At 35.6% G+C, this 16407-nt stretch overlaps 1 protein-coding gene across 10 annotated transcripts in view; it reads left to right on the forward strand.

Moving 5' to 3' along the window:
- Positions 1-16407, forward strand: part of LOC113589895 (E3 ubiquitin-protein ligase rnf213-alpha-like) — a 76091-nt gene continuing 59684 nt past the window's right edge. For 5 of the 10 annotated variants that reach the window (XM_035526126.2, XM_081697801.1, XM_035526129.2 and 2 more), the window contains exons 1-9: positions 2-71; positions 2731-2857; positions 2968-3037; positions 3484-3539; positions 3618-3696; positions 7733-7812; positions 12212-12266; positions 14655-14682; positions 15631-15756. In XM_035526126.2, coding sequence (XP_035382019.2) covers positions 2813-2857; positions 2968-3037; positions 3484-3539; positions 3618-3696; positions 7733-7812; positions 12212-12266; positions 14655-14682; positions 15631-15756 — 539 coding nt within the window. In that variant the 5' untranslated portion in view covers positions 2-71; positions 2731-2812. Of the gene's footprint in view, positions 72-2730; positions 2858-2967; positions 3038-3483; positions 3540-3617; positions 3697-7732; positions 7813-12211; positions 12267-14654; positions 14683-15630; positions 15757-16407 lie in introns of those variants that run through there. The other 5 variants (XR_014122598.1, XM_081719659.1, XR_014122575.1 and 2 more) reach the window with 5 other exon arrangements.

A 16407-nucleotide genomic window follows, 5' to 3' on the forward strand; every position in this document is an offset into this window, starting at 1 on the left:
GCGGAGCTATATAGCTGTATATGTAAATAAAGTCTGAAACACAGGTATTTTGAATCTGACATTCTTCACAGGTAAGCTATCAGTTATGATGTATATTTTGTAGATATGCGTTTGTGTTAAGTCAATTTTATATAATGTTATGGTTGAATAAACTGGTCGCTTTTGGCAAGTAGGTGTGCATTAACACCGTATAACGATTTCTGTCTTAATATACATTTTTTATCCATTGAATATATTGTGCATTAATCGAGCATATGATACACGGCATACGTATATATGGCATAAACTGCAGTATTTTCATACAAGTCGACACAAACCGACCTTCATAAATCACGTGAAATGTGAGTGATCTTTTGATTATTGGTCACATATGTGGCTTTCCTTGTAAATTGCTTTTGATCTGTGATCGTTTTTAGAGTATAGGTTATGACCATTTGATTTTTTCATTTCTCGAGCTTGCCTACCAGATTTTGTTGCGTGTAAATTTTATTCATAGCGTGTATTTTATTCATAGCGTGTACTCTCAGTATTATGTGTATTCTGATCGTAGTATCAACCTGCCCCTTTCCTCACTATTCAGTGGTTGAGTCGATTAAAATAACTTCCTGGATTAAATCGAAAGTAAAGAGTAAGAGTTTAACTTTCACAGAACATATGTTGCATGTTACGCTTGCTCTAAAACGCATAAACATTTTTATGCCGACCAAATACCACCTAGTTGCATTCAAACTAATTTATATTAATTTATAATGTATGTATGCCGTGAGCGGTAGTGACTCGCCTGCACAAATCTTCTGTCCGACGGTTACATCCAAAAAGGAGGAAAACCGGATGCTGGAGGAATGACAGCAGCAAAGTGCACATCAGAGAAATTTGTCTATAAGTCTGCTCAGTAAAGTTGACTCTGCGTTCAAGAACATATTTTTTAAAAAATCTAGATATTAAAAAAAAAACCAGGAAAAAAAAAATACAATTGACTTTGAATACAATTTCTGCTTATTGTGGAGTTGTTCGCGTGCATGATTTACCGCGGTCAAGATAATTCGCCTATAGGTAGTGAAGAAATGGTACAGTGAAATTTGTCCAAACTTACTCTGATAGTCAAGGGCTCCTGCTCTAATGTGGTAGTGGAGCACTTCAGTGTAGATTTATTAAAAATTGGTGCAGTAGAATATTTTCAAACTTGATGATAGCCAAGGGCCACCACTCAATTGGCAGTGGAATTTTTCATCCCTGGAGTACCCCATGCCCTGCACATTTGCAACAATTCACTAGCGATAACTCCATTTCTAGCTGGCAGTCAAGTTGTATAATAAACCTCTGTGAAACATTATAGAGAAAAAGCATGTTGCACAATGCTTATTATGCTATTTAAATAAATTACTAAATGTGTTTGACCTAATGATGCAATTGACTAGTTCAATCAAGAAAACTGTATTTTGTCATTTTAAATGTAGTAAAAGTACGTGTCCAAATGTCTTAAAAAAAAACGCGTCTCTGTTTCTCTTAAGGAGCGTTAGTCAGGTGAGCAGCGAAATACCGTAAAATCGCACATATAGGCGAGGTTAAATTTAAAGCGCGAATAGCTTGACCGCGGTCATGATTTGGTAGATATTTAACTGCTAGTAAGCTTATTCAAATCATTTTATAACATGAAAATATAAAGCTTTAATGTTGTGAGGGGAAATATATCATATGCTATGTAATTAATATATCTTTATGTGTATCCACAATCTGCCTTCAAAAAAATACACTGCTATGTAGTTGATACCAAGATATTTGAAGATTTCTAATATACAAATACAGCTAGTATTTTTTTCTGGACACATGGTGTGATTGTCTAGTGTAGATACTGGACAGTGTAAACAGTATCCTAGTTTTTCTCTGGAATAATATAACTAACAAGTCTCCAGAGGCTTTATTGTAACTACTTTCCATCAGTAGCCACACCACCTGGGGGGTAATTATATGATGTATCTCATTATTTAAGTCTACCTAGTGTTCATGACCATTGTCAGTCATTAACATTACGTTGGCTTCTTTTGTTGTAGTCACTAAACTTCTATGTATGGTGTCATTTTTGTTACTCTCATTAAAACCTTCAACCTTCAGTTGTAATTAACCGTAATTTAATTGTAAAAAACCTTTAATTAATGGTCATGGAACCAGTTAAAGATGACTTGTGCTTTGTGACATGGTGCATTAACATGCTGGAAATAGCCATTATAAGATGATCATTTCTGACCATAACCAGATACACATGGTCAGCAACAATATGTGGCTTTCAAACCATATTCCACTGGTATATAGAGGATCAGTATCTGCCATGAAAACATCCCCCACACCTTTACACTACCACCACTAGAAGCATAAATTGATGACACAGGAGGTCAACATGGATTCATGCTGTTCATAAGAAATTCTGACCCCATTTGCACAGTGCTGAAGAAATCGAGCTTCATCAGACCAGGCATAAGTCCAGTTTCTGTGAGCCTGTGACCACTGTAGTCTAATTTTTCTTGGTTGACAGGAGTGGAACCTAACGTGGTCTTCTGCTGTTGTAGTACATCAGTCTCAAGATTCAATACATGAATGATTTGAGACACTTTTCAGAAAAGAGTGGTTATTGGAGTCACCATAGCCTTCCTGAATGCTTCCTGTAAACAAATAAACAATATAAAAATGTTTTTGAAGTTTAACACTCTTGACTAAACTCAACATCTTTTTTAGGAGTCCATTTGTAATTTGGCTCTACATCATTTTTCCAGTTAAATACTACAGCCTAAATGATGAAAGGTTCATACAGTTGAACATGGATCATGTATTACAACCAGAGACCTCAGCAAAAACAGAAGAGGTAAGAAAATTGCAGGACAATTTTTGCTGCATGGGAGCCCTTCTTAGAGACTTAGATTACTATTAAGTGTGGAGATGGTTTGCCATGTTCCCACTGAAATGTCTTATCAGACTCCTGAACCTGCTGATTCAAGAGCTGACCACATGGAGTTAGACACCGGTGAAGTCAGGACATTTGAAGGTACTAAAATTAATAAGTACTCAAATAGGTTTTTAACATTTTGAATATTAACAATTTCATTTTCAAAAAAAAAAAAAAAATGAGCATGAGATTGTGCCCCACAGGCCATCGGCGAAAGTGCACTGGGCCGGCACATGGTGTTTTCAATCACTTGCTTGGTTAGACAAACCTATTAAGGATCTCTTTATAGATATCATGATTGGTTCAAACTATTCCCTATCTCCCACCCCCTTGTATTTTTCTAAGAGATGATTGACCAAGCATTAAATAGCTGATGAAACACGAAAATATCATACCATGCAAATTCATGACTCCTACAAATGTTTTTATATATATATATATATATAGCAGGAATGATTATTGGCTTATATAAATACCAAATTTACCTAGTATTGGTATTATATTAGCTGTAATATAATAATACCTTCAAATATCTTCCTCTTTAGAAAACCCTGTCACTTCAGGACAATCATCACCATTAACCACCAACACAGAGACTGAGGTAAGAGGATCTGAGAACAATAATGTAAATCACAAATAAATCCAATTTCTGAGAAATTTACATTTACATCATTTCAAGATGGAGAACCAGTGTGCGACACATGCAAGACCAGAGAGAGCAAAAGAACCTTCAAGTGATGCACAGGAAACCATAGCAGGTACATTGACTGTGTCTGGTAACCTATCTGTTTTATTATTTACAATTAGATCACACTTATATAAATATTTTTATTGGATAAATCAAGTGACTGATTAGTTGTCCTAATGACTAATTGCTTTGTGACTAATTAATAAATTAATTAATTTAATGACTAATTGCAATTAATTGCAATGTGCAATTTCAAATTTCAAGAAAGTGGCAGTAAGTAAAAAAAGAAACCAAAGAGGAGATTTGAAAAAAAAATGTAAAACTAGCACTTGACCTTATTTGCTTATATGTGGCATTCTGACCGGTTTACCTAACAGTTAGAACTGGGCTTCTGCATACAAGGGAAATTTAGTTCAAATTCAAGTGAATACTATAGCTCTAGCTTTCTTCATTGTTTGAAAAAGCACAGCTCAGAAAAGGAAAGCAACAATCTGTTACAGTACAGAGTTCTTGGTAACATTAATATAGTCATCACCCAGGAAGTTACCTTCACAATGAGATTCAAAATCAGTGAAAAGTATTTAAGTCAGAAGCAAAAAGGTTCCTGAGATGAGGAATGTAATACAAGACAAACAACAAATAAATAATATAAACAAATTAATGAAAAATCTTCAGTTTTTTTTTATTTGCTTTCAGAACAAAGCAAAAACTGTAATGATATTAGAGGGCACAGACAAAGCACTGATGGTTGTGCCTTAATGTTTTTTGGGGGTTACTGAACAGCTTTAATGAAGATTTTATGACATTAGCAAATGTACTGGATTTCCTTTTTGACTATACAGCAAGCAAAACATCACCAAACAACGACTCTCAGGAACAAAGTGTAAGTGTTTCATCGTATTAATTATGTGAAACTGAAAACTCAAATACACACACCAAAATGAAATTCATGAATAAAATATTTGTATAAATAAACAAAATGGGAGTACACTCTCTAACTATTAAAGAGTTTACTGCCACTATAGAAAATAACCTGAAAACAATGTATATGCTAAAGTGCAAAACATTATGCATGGATTTAACAAAATTCAAAATTATGCTATCAAATCTGACAATTTTCGACACTTGAAAGGCACTTAAAGTACAGTTGTGTAGCAATGAACATTTTCACACAGAAAATGCCCATCAAAGTCTACCCAATAAGACTGGCCGTGAAGACCCATCATGCTGCAAATGAAAAATACACAGGAATTACACAAAGCATATTCAGCAAAATGACCACACGTACGCTACATTTCTGAAACATGGTGCAAATTCAAAAAACCAGCCACAACACAACAGAAGTGTTTTCGGAGGACATGCAGAGGCAATGCATTTCTGTGAAACCAGCTGTAGCAGAATAGCTGATGAAAAATAATTATATTTGTGATTACTATGGTTATATTGTTAAATTGGTTAGGCTGATACAGAATGAACTGACCTATTCATGCTCTGCATTCTTGCATATTTACTGTTTCTAGGTTGAACAGAATGCATCGTTAAAGAACACTGATAAAAATCCCATTTAACAGATAAAGTGAACAAGTTCAGTGTTAGGTTCGTGTTCATATGCGCTTTATAATTATGTGGGGGGGGGGGGGGGGGTTTGACTGAGCTTTTTTGCTTTTGACCAAAGATGGAAATACTTTGGTGTGAATGTCTAATGCATGAAAAAACTGCATCTGAAAATAAGAAATAACTAGGAAACTAATTCAATTGATAAATAAAATAAATAAATCTAGATTAAAATAGTTTTCAATGTAAGTAATTAAAAACCCATCTTACCATTTTATCCCACAGGATCTTAGCATGGTCATTCTCCACCACCTTCAGGGGTGTATCCCACTTTGACCTTGGAACTTCCAGTCTATAATCAGCATATCTTTTTCTGTATACTATGCCAGCCACTTGGTTATGGTGTTCTGTGTACGCTCTGCCTGCTAGCATCTTCCATCCTGCTGTTATATGCTGGATTGTCTCAGGGGCATTGTTGCACAGCCTACATCTGGAATGCTGCCTGGGGTGGTAGGTCCAAGCCTCTGTTGATCTTGTATTCAGAGCTTGTTCCTGTGCAGCCATGATTAGTTCCTCCATGCTATCTTTCACCCCTGCCTTTTCCTGCCATTTGTAGGATTTCTCCATATCAGCCACTTCCACTATTTTCCAGTGACATTTACCATGCAGATGTTTATCCGCCCATGACGGCCCCTGCTCCTTGTCATTCCCATCCTCCTCAGGTTTATGTTGTTTAAGGTGCTCACTAATCACTTAATCATTTGAGAATGAGTGACAGTCCGTAGCCTCTTACTGTAGTGTTTAGGTTGGAGAAAACTTGTGGAGGGATCTTGGACCTCTCTTCCATGCAGAACATTTTGAATTGGGTTCAAATCTGGGGGGTCATTGCAAAACCTTGATTTTGTGTTGCTTTATCAATTTTGATGTGCTCTTTGGATCATTGCTTTATTTGAAGACCTAAGCATTGCCAGTTTCAACCTTCTGGCAGATGCAGCCAAATTTTCAGCAAAAATGTTTTGGTATTGGATGGAATTCAATACATTGCTGACCTGGACCACTGGCAGCAAAACAGCCCTAAAGCACTGAAAGAGCTCCCACCACCTTTTATCCTTGAGTATGAGGTTCTTTGTACTCGATCCCTTTTTTTCACCAAACACGGCAATGGTGTGCATGGCCAAAAAACCTTAATTTTTGTCTCATGTGAGCACAACACATGAGTCCAGTTGTAAATGCTGGATGGGATCAAGACACTGGGATTTGTGTCTTGGTCTCAGGCTTTTTTCATGGACCGTATACAAAAAGCTCCTGGTCATGAAGGTAGTGTCTTATTGTTAATTTTGAAATGGTGAAACCCCAAGATACAACTAAAATTTGCAGTTTTAAAACGGTGATCTGTTAGCACCACTGTATGTGGTGGCAGTATGCAAATATGTTCCCTTCCTGACAAATTATCAAATGTTCCATACTTTTTAAATTTCATTACTGTGGCCCTGATTGTGCTAACTAGTAACTTCAACTGCTGACCCATTTTTTAGATTCCAAAATGCATACAGCTTCTTTTCCCATTTGACCTGGGAGCGCCTGGGTTTTACGCATGTCGATATTGTTGGGGAACATTATTTATTGCTATTGCTTGTGGAGTCTAGGAACTTTACTGTTGTCTGTGACCATATATTTATATCCCAGTAAAACATGAAACGATCTTGTACAGCCATCTACATACATTCATACAAGCATATATATATATATATATATATATATATATATATATATATATATATATATATATATATATATATATATATATATATATATATAATATGATCCTTTAAAGATTTATAGATAATCAGTAACATCTCAAAAGATTATCTGTAACATTGTCATGAATGAATCAGTCTAGAGTTTGGCTACAAACACAATCAGGTTTACTCACAAGTGGAACAGTTGAAGAGTCAGACACCAGTGATAGGTGATCAGATCAGTCAGACATCAGTGATCAGTCAGACTTTAAACCAACTCAACTAGCCTCAACCTCAAATGAAAAACTAATCCTAACCATCACCTTGGGTCTAATCCTGACCCTAACCCTAGCGAGGACCCACTTAAAATCCAGTTAGAGAATGTTGTCAACAGCATGTCTGTAATAGCTTGTTGAGGATGCTAAGGTTGTATGTACTATACATGTTACATGTTCAGTGATGTTAACATGTTAACATCTATAGATATGAATTTGGACACACCAAATAATATGAATAACAACTGCATTCATCAGATTCTAAACAAATCTTATTAAACAGTTAAAAAGTCTCTTGATTAATCTGCTGAATATATTCAAATGCTTCATTACTGCTACATCATGGATATTAGAGCACGTTGAGTGTTTATTTAATCTAAAAATGACCACCTTAAAATCCTAAAGATGTGAAAAATTAGGTTAGTCGTTATGATGGGTAATCATGATGAATGTATATAAATGTTTTGAGTTGTCTCTGTACCATTTTGATACCTACTGAAACCTTTGGACCTGATCCATGGTTCTCTTCCTTACATAGGTACTCTACCTGGATTAAATGATACTGAAAAGTTTGATCGTCCAGATGATGTACCTCAGAATCGAGATGATGAATATGTGGTAAGGCTCAGTTTAACACGTTCTTGTGCGTAGTCTGTACCTATACTCAGTGGCACTTTCCTAAAAACATCTTAAATATTAAAAGGATTTCTTGTAAGTTGGGTACAAGACTTTCTTGTATGTTGGGTTAGAAACATATGAAACAAAGAAAGCATGGTTTAGGACCAAATCCAGACTCAAAATACAGATTTCAAACTTTCATTATGCCTTCTGCAAATCACCCTTCACAACAAAATCATAACAAAAAAGGGTGGTTTTCTTGTTTGCAAATATACACTGTTGATGGTAACACTGGTGGATTTGCTATGTCCTAACTCCACCAACATCAGCCACAGCACATAAGCCACAGAGAGAGCCTAGAGCATGCCTCATTAATTCATAAGTGTAATGTATTGTTTAATGTATAAAATGTATAACGGTGATTGGATGCAAGTCCTTAGAAGAGCAACTTTTACTTTACTTTTACCAGCTCTTCAGAAGGTTGCTGGTTCAAGTCCCACCACTGCCAGGTTGCCACTTTTGGACCCCTGAGCAAGACCCTTAAACCTCAATTGCTCAAAGTTGTGTTCAGTCAAAATTGTAAGCCACTTTGTATGAAAGCATCAGCTAAATACCGTAAATGTAAATATACTGAGAGCAAACCTAGAAACATGGTCAAAGGTACAGCTCTGGATTGAAAAGCAGGCAGATTTAGAAAGGAAAACAAAATTGGAATACAATACATATGTAAGAGACAAAACATGAAAACTAAACAGGATTACAAAAAGAACCAAACATTGAATAGGTGAATAAAACAGGCAGTACCTAGAACTCAAAAGCATAACATGGAGAAAAGGGGCATAGTGCATAAACTCAAGTGTAATGACCAGCAACAAGACAGGGAATACACAGGGTTTAAATACACAAACTAACAAGGGCTAATGAGACACAGATGAGACCAGTAAGGGGCACAGAAAACAAAACAAAGGGCTAAACACAAACAGAACTAAAAAAAAAAGAACAAATGACTAGGTATCACCACGGGAACCATGACACAAGTGGAGGGGAAATCATGACAATAAGTTACATGTAATCAAATCTTGTGAACTTTGGAGCCTGTTATGTGTAGTGACACAACACTTGTATGTTGCCACATAAGTTCTGTTTGAATTAAATAGGCTCTGTAGGGGTTTCTGTTGGTCTATTGTAACAGATTGATGTGAGGCAGTATGCAAGTGCTAAAATGAACATTTTTTGGGGGGAAAATAATCCATAATTAAGATATCCATAAAAGCTCATGTAGCTCTTATGTAGCTAAGAAACAGAGAAACATATCCTGAAACATAAAAGCAAAACATAGAGTTAGAAACCCCAAAACAGACATAATTACAACAATGATTCATGAAGAACACAGGAGGGCAAAAGTTATACATGTACATCTAGATTAGGGGCAGAGCCTGAGCTGGACCTTTCCCAGGAGCAATTTAAACATTCAAATATCAAATAGAGATGCAGACTTCAGAATTAGTAGGAGAGAATAGCTGGTCCCATCCTTTATTACAGGTTAATATTAACAAGCATTATTGAGGCACCCTCTGGAGAATGTCTAACACCCAAACAAAGTACCCACATTTTTAAACTTTGGTCAGAAATAATTATGTATTCACCCCACCTTCTTTTACATACTAGTGCTTGCATTCACCACCATTACATCCAAACCATACATTATTCAATATATGCAAACTGATATTCAATACCCACAACAGCTGGAACCTGTTACCACCACATTCCAAGAGAAGACTTCTCTATACCTTGTCCTAAAGAAGATTGTTTTTCTATACGGCCCTGAGCCTGGTGAAGAGGTCATATATCTTACCCTAAGAGCCACCAAAGCCTACCCAGGATCCTTTGCAGAAGACTGCACACAAATAATTCTGAAAGGACACAATCTCTATACTCCCTTATGTTTTTTGTTATTAATATGTCTAATGCTTGGTTAGGTCGCTTTTTCCTGTTAACACACGTTTCATTATCTCACAACCCTGCATTGTGTCTGCCCACTCCTAAAGTAGGATACTTTGTAAGTGGTTCTTTGATTAAAGTTATACAAAGCTTGACAACCAACAGGCATGCTCTAAAATAGTGCTGGCACTGGTGCAAATACATAGCGCGCTTACCTGGACTCTCATTGTCAAAGTGGGGGGGATCCTGCGAGGGTCCCGTGAGGAGCTCTTTTCTTCAAAGGGAGGATAAGGCTGGAGACAAATTCAACTGAAATGAAAAAGTCACCAAGTGGTACATGAAACGAAATGCAATGAACGTCAAGACTATTAAGCTACTACAGTGTAGCGGTATTTGTTTAAAATGTATGCATTATTGATAAATGGGCACAACTCTAGATATAGGGAAATTATGATTAATTATTAATGATTCATTAATGAAAATGAATACTGTATGAGTCTCTTTCTGAAATTAGATTTCGAAATGTGTGCAGTGACCTAATATCATTGGTCAAAATATACTAAAAAGCTGATATTTATCTGTAAAGTGTCCTTGAGTTCAAGAAAGGTGCTCTATAAATATAACTACTAATAAGTCTTGGATAGTTTTCTGGAAATTATTTTCATAATATTGGATTTACCTGAGAAAGTTCAAACAGAGTCTAGAAATAAAAACAAGTAATAAAACATCAACAATATAAAGAAAACAGTTATGTACTTTCATAATACAGCTACTTAAAGACAGAAACTAAAGTAGCTGTATTATTTTCCACCAGAGCACATTGTAGCGGTTTTAACACTTTAATAAATTGTCAATCACAGTTGTTATGGTTAAATTGGGGCACCACCCTGAGTAACCCAGAGGGAAAATGTATAGTTTTATCTAATTTATTAATGATTAATAATTCAGTCTTAACTCGTGAAAGTCACCAGTTAGATAATGTGATTATTTCTCATCTACCAAAAATTAGAACATCGCTCCTTACTCAAAGACATAAAAACTAAAGTAAGTAGAGAAGAACATGAGAACAGGAGAACATGCATAAAAATCATTGATGAAGATTCTACTAATGACCAGAGATATGGAGTCTTCCAAAATTGCTACAACAAACTGTAACGCATGTGGCCTGAGTGCCGAAGGGCGAGGGGCAGGACGCACAGGCTCCAGCGACATGGACGAACATTTAACATATAAACACAATAAACACAATGGCACTCACACGTATTACAAAAAAGGAACATAAAACGGTTAACATTAAACAAACACGATAAACAGGAATACATTTACATTAACACGTTACATCAACAATGACCAACAATCCTGCACACTATGACGAGGGTTTAAATACACAGACAGGACGAGGTACAGGTGTGTGCAGGCGTGGCCACAAATGTGGATCCTCCCACTGCACGTTGCGGGCCAAACCACATGACTCGCGGGAGGCGAGCACTAGATAACAAACTAGATTTGTGGTGACTAACAAGAGAAGAAAAAAATGGAAAGGAAAAAAAACTATTTAAGTTAATTAACTGTATAAGTTATTCATCTGCAATGATTATGAATGATCAACCCGGCAATCTCTTTATCAAACTACAACCAACAAAGGGAAACTTATTAACCAAGCCAGATTTGTGGCGAGAGAGCATGACTATGTATATCAGGAAGGCTTAGAAGAGAGGAGAAACTGTTGTGAAACAGCCTGAGATAGGATATCTGTATCCACATATGAGAGGGTTAACTGATCTAGTTTGATGTATAAACAGTAGATATACTACTCATGCCAACTGTTAATGTAAAAAGCAAAATGACTGTTCTTACATGTCATTTGGCTCAACCATGCAAACTGCCTGGATGGCACCAAGAGAGAGTGTCTGTTTTCCATTGAAACCATCTGGATGGCACTGAGAGAGCATGTCTGCCTTCCATCAAAACTGCTTGGATGGCACTGAGAGAGACTATCCATTAAAAAAAAAAAAAAGTCTGGATGGCACTGAGAGAGCGTGTCACAGCATTGCTTTCTTGACAGTGCACGAGCAGTGTAGGCCAATGACTGGCCAGGATTCTCAGTCCATGGGATTGGCTCTTCAGAGCTGGCTCAGTTAGATACATAGACCTTCATGGACAGGCCTTTCTGAACAGGAGTTGTGGATTCCTTGCTGTCCGCACAATGTAATGTCAGTCTTAATCAACAAAACCAGGTGAGTTTGGTTGATATATACGCTGTGAAGAGTGAATTCTGACAAACAAAACAAACAGAGAAAGTAAACAAACAAAGTAAAAGGGTGAAAGTGCTGAAGAGAGGGTGAGCGGTCATTCTCTACTACAATAATCATTGTGTTGCAGACTTAACACAGGACTAAATGCAATTTTTTTACTAACATTTTCTTTTTCAATTTATCATTATTTTATTTTTTTTCAGCTGGTGCCTGAATATTTGCCAAGAGAAGACAACACTGAAACTCAACTGCGTACAGGTATCAAATCAGTACAAACTACTAAAACTGTCAGTGGTGATTGTGTAAGCTTGTGACTATATTATTATTCAGATTCTGGAGAGGTATACTCTCTCCCACCACTCAGTTGATTGACATGAGCCCGGCTGGCTTGATCCGGGCACTACTGTGCAATGTTAAAACTTTTTTGCTTATAATTCCTTTGGGTAAAGTCTTTACATGTTTGGATTTGGGGTGGGAAAAGAGTATAGAATTTCTCCAAGTTATAGACTCAATTCTTTTTTATTAATCCATGGATTCAAATAAATTTATTTTTGTCATGATTAATTTTTTTTATAATCAAGCACCACAAAACCTAAATGGTAGGTAGAGTTACAGTACAGTTACAGTTAGGAGCTTGATAAGAACATATGTAGTTTTATAGCTGCCACTGGGGTGTGTACTAATATTTCTACAAATGAAAACAAATATACTTTATAATTTTTATTTTTCAGTAGGCCTACAAAACAACATTTTACAATGTGCCCCCATGTTAATTGGCTATAGCTCCATGAAGAGTCTACTAACTATTTTTAAAAATTGGTAAATTCCTCCAAAATATCATTTTGAAGAGATTTGCATTATTTGGTAACAATCTGCATCAAGGAAGACTACTCAAACTACTCAGACTACAGGGTTAGAGATAGAAATCTAATCAAAACAAAGAGTACGTGGTGTTAATTTCCAATCTTGATACCAAAGGGGGAATCTATGACATATATTTTTATCTATTCACACTGCCTAACTAACATCAAGGTTAGCTGGGTGCTCTAATGGTTTCAGTGTAGGTATCTTGTGAAACCTTGTTTTTCACAACAAAATACTGTATAATTGCATGAAAGAAGGAGACAATACCATTTCTTCTCCAATAAAGGCTTTTATTCAATAGTATAGTCTCTAAAAAGACTCACACAGAGAACCAGCAGAAACTGTAACTGAACTTATACCATGTTATACCATGTATGACTATGTATGTGACAAATAAACCAAACTTGAACTTAATGTGGAAAAATGAGAACCAAAATTCAGGCACTCACAAATAGAGTAATACATTTCTGAAATGCTAGTTAAATAAAACAAATATTAAATAACTCAACTAGATGATATATAACTCAACTAAATGTAGCTCTACAAAAGATATTTATTGGCTAAATGAGGTTTTAGCTGTCTGTCTACTTAGCAAATGCTATTTATTAGATTAAGCTTCTTTCAATCAGTGAGGTAATGCAATCTTTTGTTTGTAAGGTGATACATGCATCTTGTGTTGGCAAAGGCACAACAAACAGCGCAATGCAAATTTGTACTGTTTAAAGCATTTTTCATTGTTACACATATCCAAACAGAATTGTATATACTTACAAGGGGTGGAGCTAGACTCTTAGTACAGAGGGAGCAGAGCATTCTCAACGGGCCCTGCTGCTAAGTTTGTCATTTTAAAATTCACAATTATAAAATATCTGATATATTCTATTCTACTCAAATATAAAATAGACACAGTGGTCTACATCACTACAAGACCTGATCAAATCCAAGTAGACAGTCTACAGTGCCACAGATGGTGTGGTAAACATGGACTTCAAACAACAATATAACATTCTGACTAATTTCTTCATAGCCAAAATTGAAATGAATAAAGACTAATTATGGGTGTTTCAGTCTCCAATTGTTGTCTCTACTCAACCTGCTGTAGTTTAGTGTACTGTAGTCCACGTGTTCCTCCATCTAGAAAAAATAAACTGAACAGGTTATCTAGTTTGTTAGCTAATGAATTTTATATATCACGGACCCTTTTTAAAACTACATCAGTAACATTGATCCATTCCATCATCACTGTTTATGACTGTCAAAGTTACTTTATTAGAAACATGCATGTATTAGAAATACTTTATAGGCATACAGTTAAGGTGATAGTTATCAATCCTCATCCCTTCAACAGTGGTCAGTTTCTCACCACAGGACTACACTTAGTTGGATATTTCAGGATGGCAGAACACTCTGTCCGGTAGATATTAATCCAACTGATTAACATGTGAAAGCAATTTTCTTTCTCATGTGTAATACATTCATATCAGCTCAGCATTTACAACCATACCTCTACTAAGTCACTGTAGTCTTTAGAGTGGTCTCCCACCCTAATGATGTTCACTGAACAGTGGTCCTTGGTCAGATACTGACCAATAATGAACAGGATAGAGGGTGGCTGGAAGATTGTGTATGCCAACCAGTACACATATTAAATGCAACTAGAAGATAGATGCACCTTAAAAAGTTGCCAGTGAATGTGAATAAGGTAGGTGTTTCTTAAAATGTGGTTACAAATGTTTATATTTCTTATTTGTAATATTTATTTATAATATTTATTTTATTTAGGAACAGACGATCAACAAGATCATTACAGGTATGAAAAATTATCTTTACATCTGGGTAAAATGGAATTTAAAAAAATTCCTTATCCTCAGAAATTTTTCCTTTTGGGGGGCTTTCTGGAATAGACAACTTATGAGTCTGCCAATTTTACCAAAAGTTGACACTATTATCTCTGCTGATCTGTATACTATGGATTAGAGTTGCACCAATTGATTAGCCAGTGACCAATGATCAGCCATATTTACACTAGCACACCACATGTAGCACATTAGCACATAGGCTTAATAAAATTTTCTCTGAATGTTGTCCAATAACCAACCTGATATGTTTAATTTCTCCTTCTAAAATGTATTATAATAAACGTTTCCACACAGCACAAGCCTCAGATCATCACAATTTAAGATGGAAAGACATTTTAAAACTGTAATTTGGTGGTGATCATTTCAAATATGGGCCCTAGCCTATTACATTGTGAATGTTTTAATTATAAAATATTTAATGTAATTAATAGGATTTGGGCTTCACTAAATTGGATCATTAATTGACACAAAAGTAGTGATTCACAAAATTAGTTACATAATGTATTTTGGCATTTTGTGCATGAAATGTTACATCTGGTGCCTCATACAGATGTGTTCTTGGTCTTCTAACATTGAGATTTGTGGCGCAAAAGTGTGTGTTTTGTGTTCTGAACACCAGCATTCTAAGTATGTGTTTGTTTTGTGTTCTGAGCACCAGCATTCTAAGTATGTATTGCCAAGTCTCGGATTCCATGATTGTTGATGTGCATTTTCATTTGTGTTGCTTAGTTCAGTCACAGGGACTTTAATGTTAGGTTATGTTAAAGTAAAGAAACATGAACAGATGAATATCAGAATATATTCTTATAAATTAATTTACCAAAACAACTTGTGCACTGAATTTAAAATGTTACATGAATGACAAAGTCTCAGCTATAACAAAGATTTTTGTTTAACAGTGGAATTGAACCTGAAACAATTTGTGTGAGATTTTATGCTGTTCTGCGAAATGGTGTCTGTTCTGACAAGGAAGTCTTGCATCTTGTTACCTCCAATGGACAGAAATATCCATTGAAATTTAAAAGGTAAGCTCATAAATCAAGTTTTAAAGAAAAGAACGGGGTTCTAGTGGGTTATACACCCAATTTACCTGATTTCAAGTGAAGACTTTAAAGTTCTCCCCTTTCTGACAACCAGGATATTTTACAGATGTTCACTGTTTATATCACCCCTTTTCGATATAAGTAGGCGATGTCACTCAAACAGTAAAATGTAAATGTAATGGACAGTTACTTTATCCATAACAAACAACTCTGTTGAGAGGAGTAATGTAAGTCAGACAGATGATACAAAATAATAAAATAGAACATGATCAAATTAACATAATAAATGGAATGTCTAACAAAAATAAATGTAGTACCATCATAGATAATAAAAGCACTCTGCTCTAGAGTACACTCACACAACTGAGTAAATATCTACAAATGGCATGACCCACACAAGAAGACAAAGTATATTTGTTTGAAATATTGCTACAAATCTATAAAATGATGAATATTTTTTACTATTTACAGAAGGAATGGAACACATTTATTTTTTATGAAAATAATGTATCGCACTTTCATTGCATACTGTAGCAGCATACCATAACATCTGTCTAAAATGTGTCTCGGAGCATCTTAGGTACGTTTATCCCTGCATTTTCATGTGGATAATATCTATCCAGATATAATCCT

This window comes from Electrophorus electricus, chromosome 1 (genome assembly GCF_041902795.1).
Source record: "Electrophorus electricus isolate QZ-2024a chromosome 1, ASM4190279v1, whole genome shotgun sequence".
NCBI classification, from domain to species: Eukaryota; Metazoa; Chordata; class Actinopteri; order Gymnotiformes; family Gymnotidae; genus Electrophorus; species Electrophorus electricus.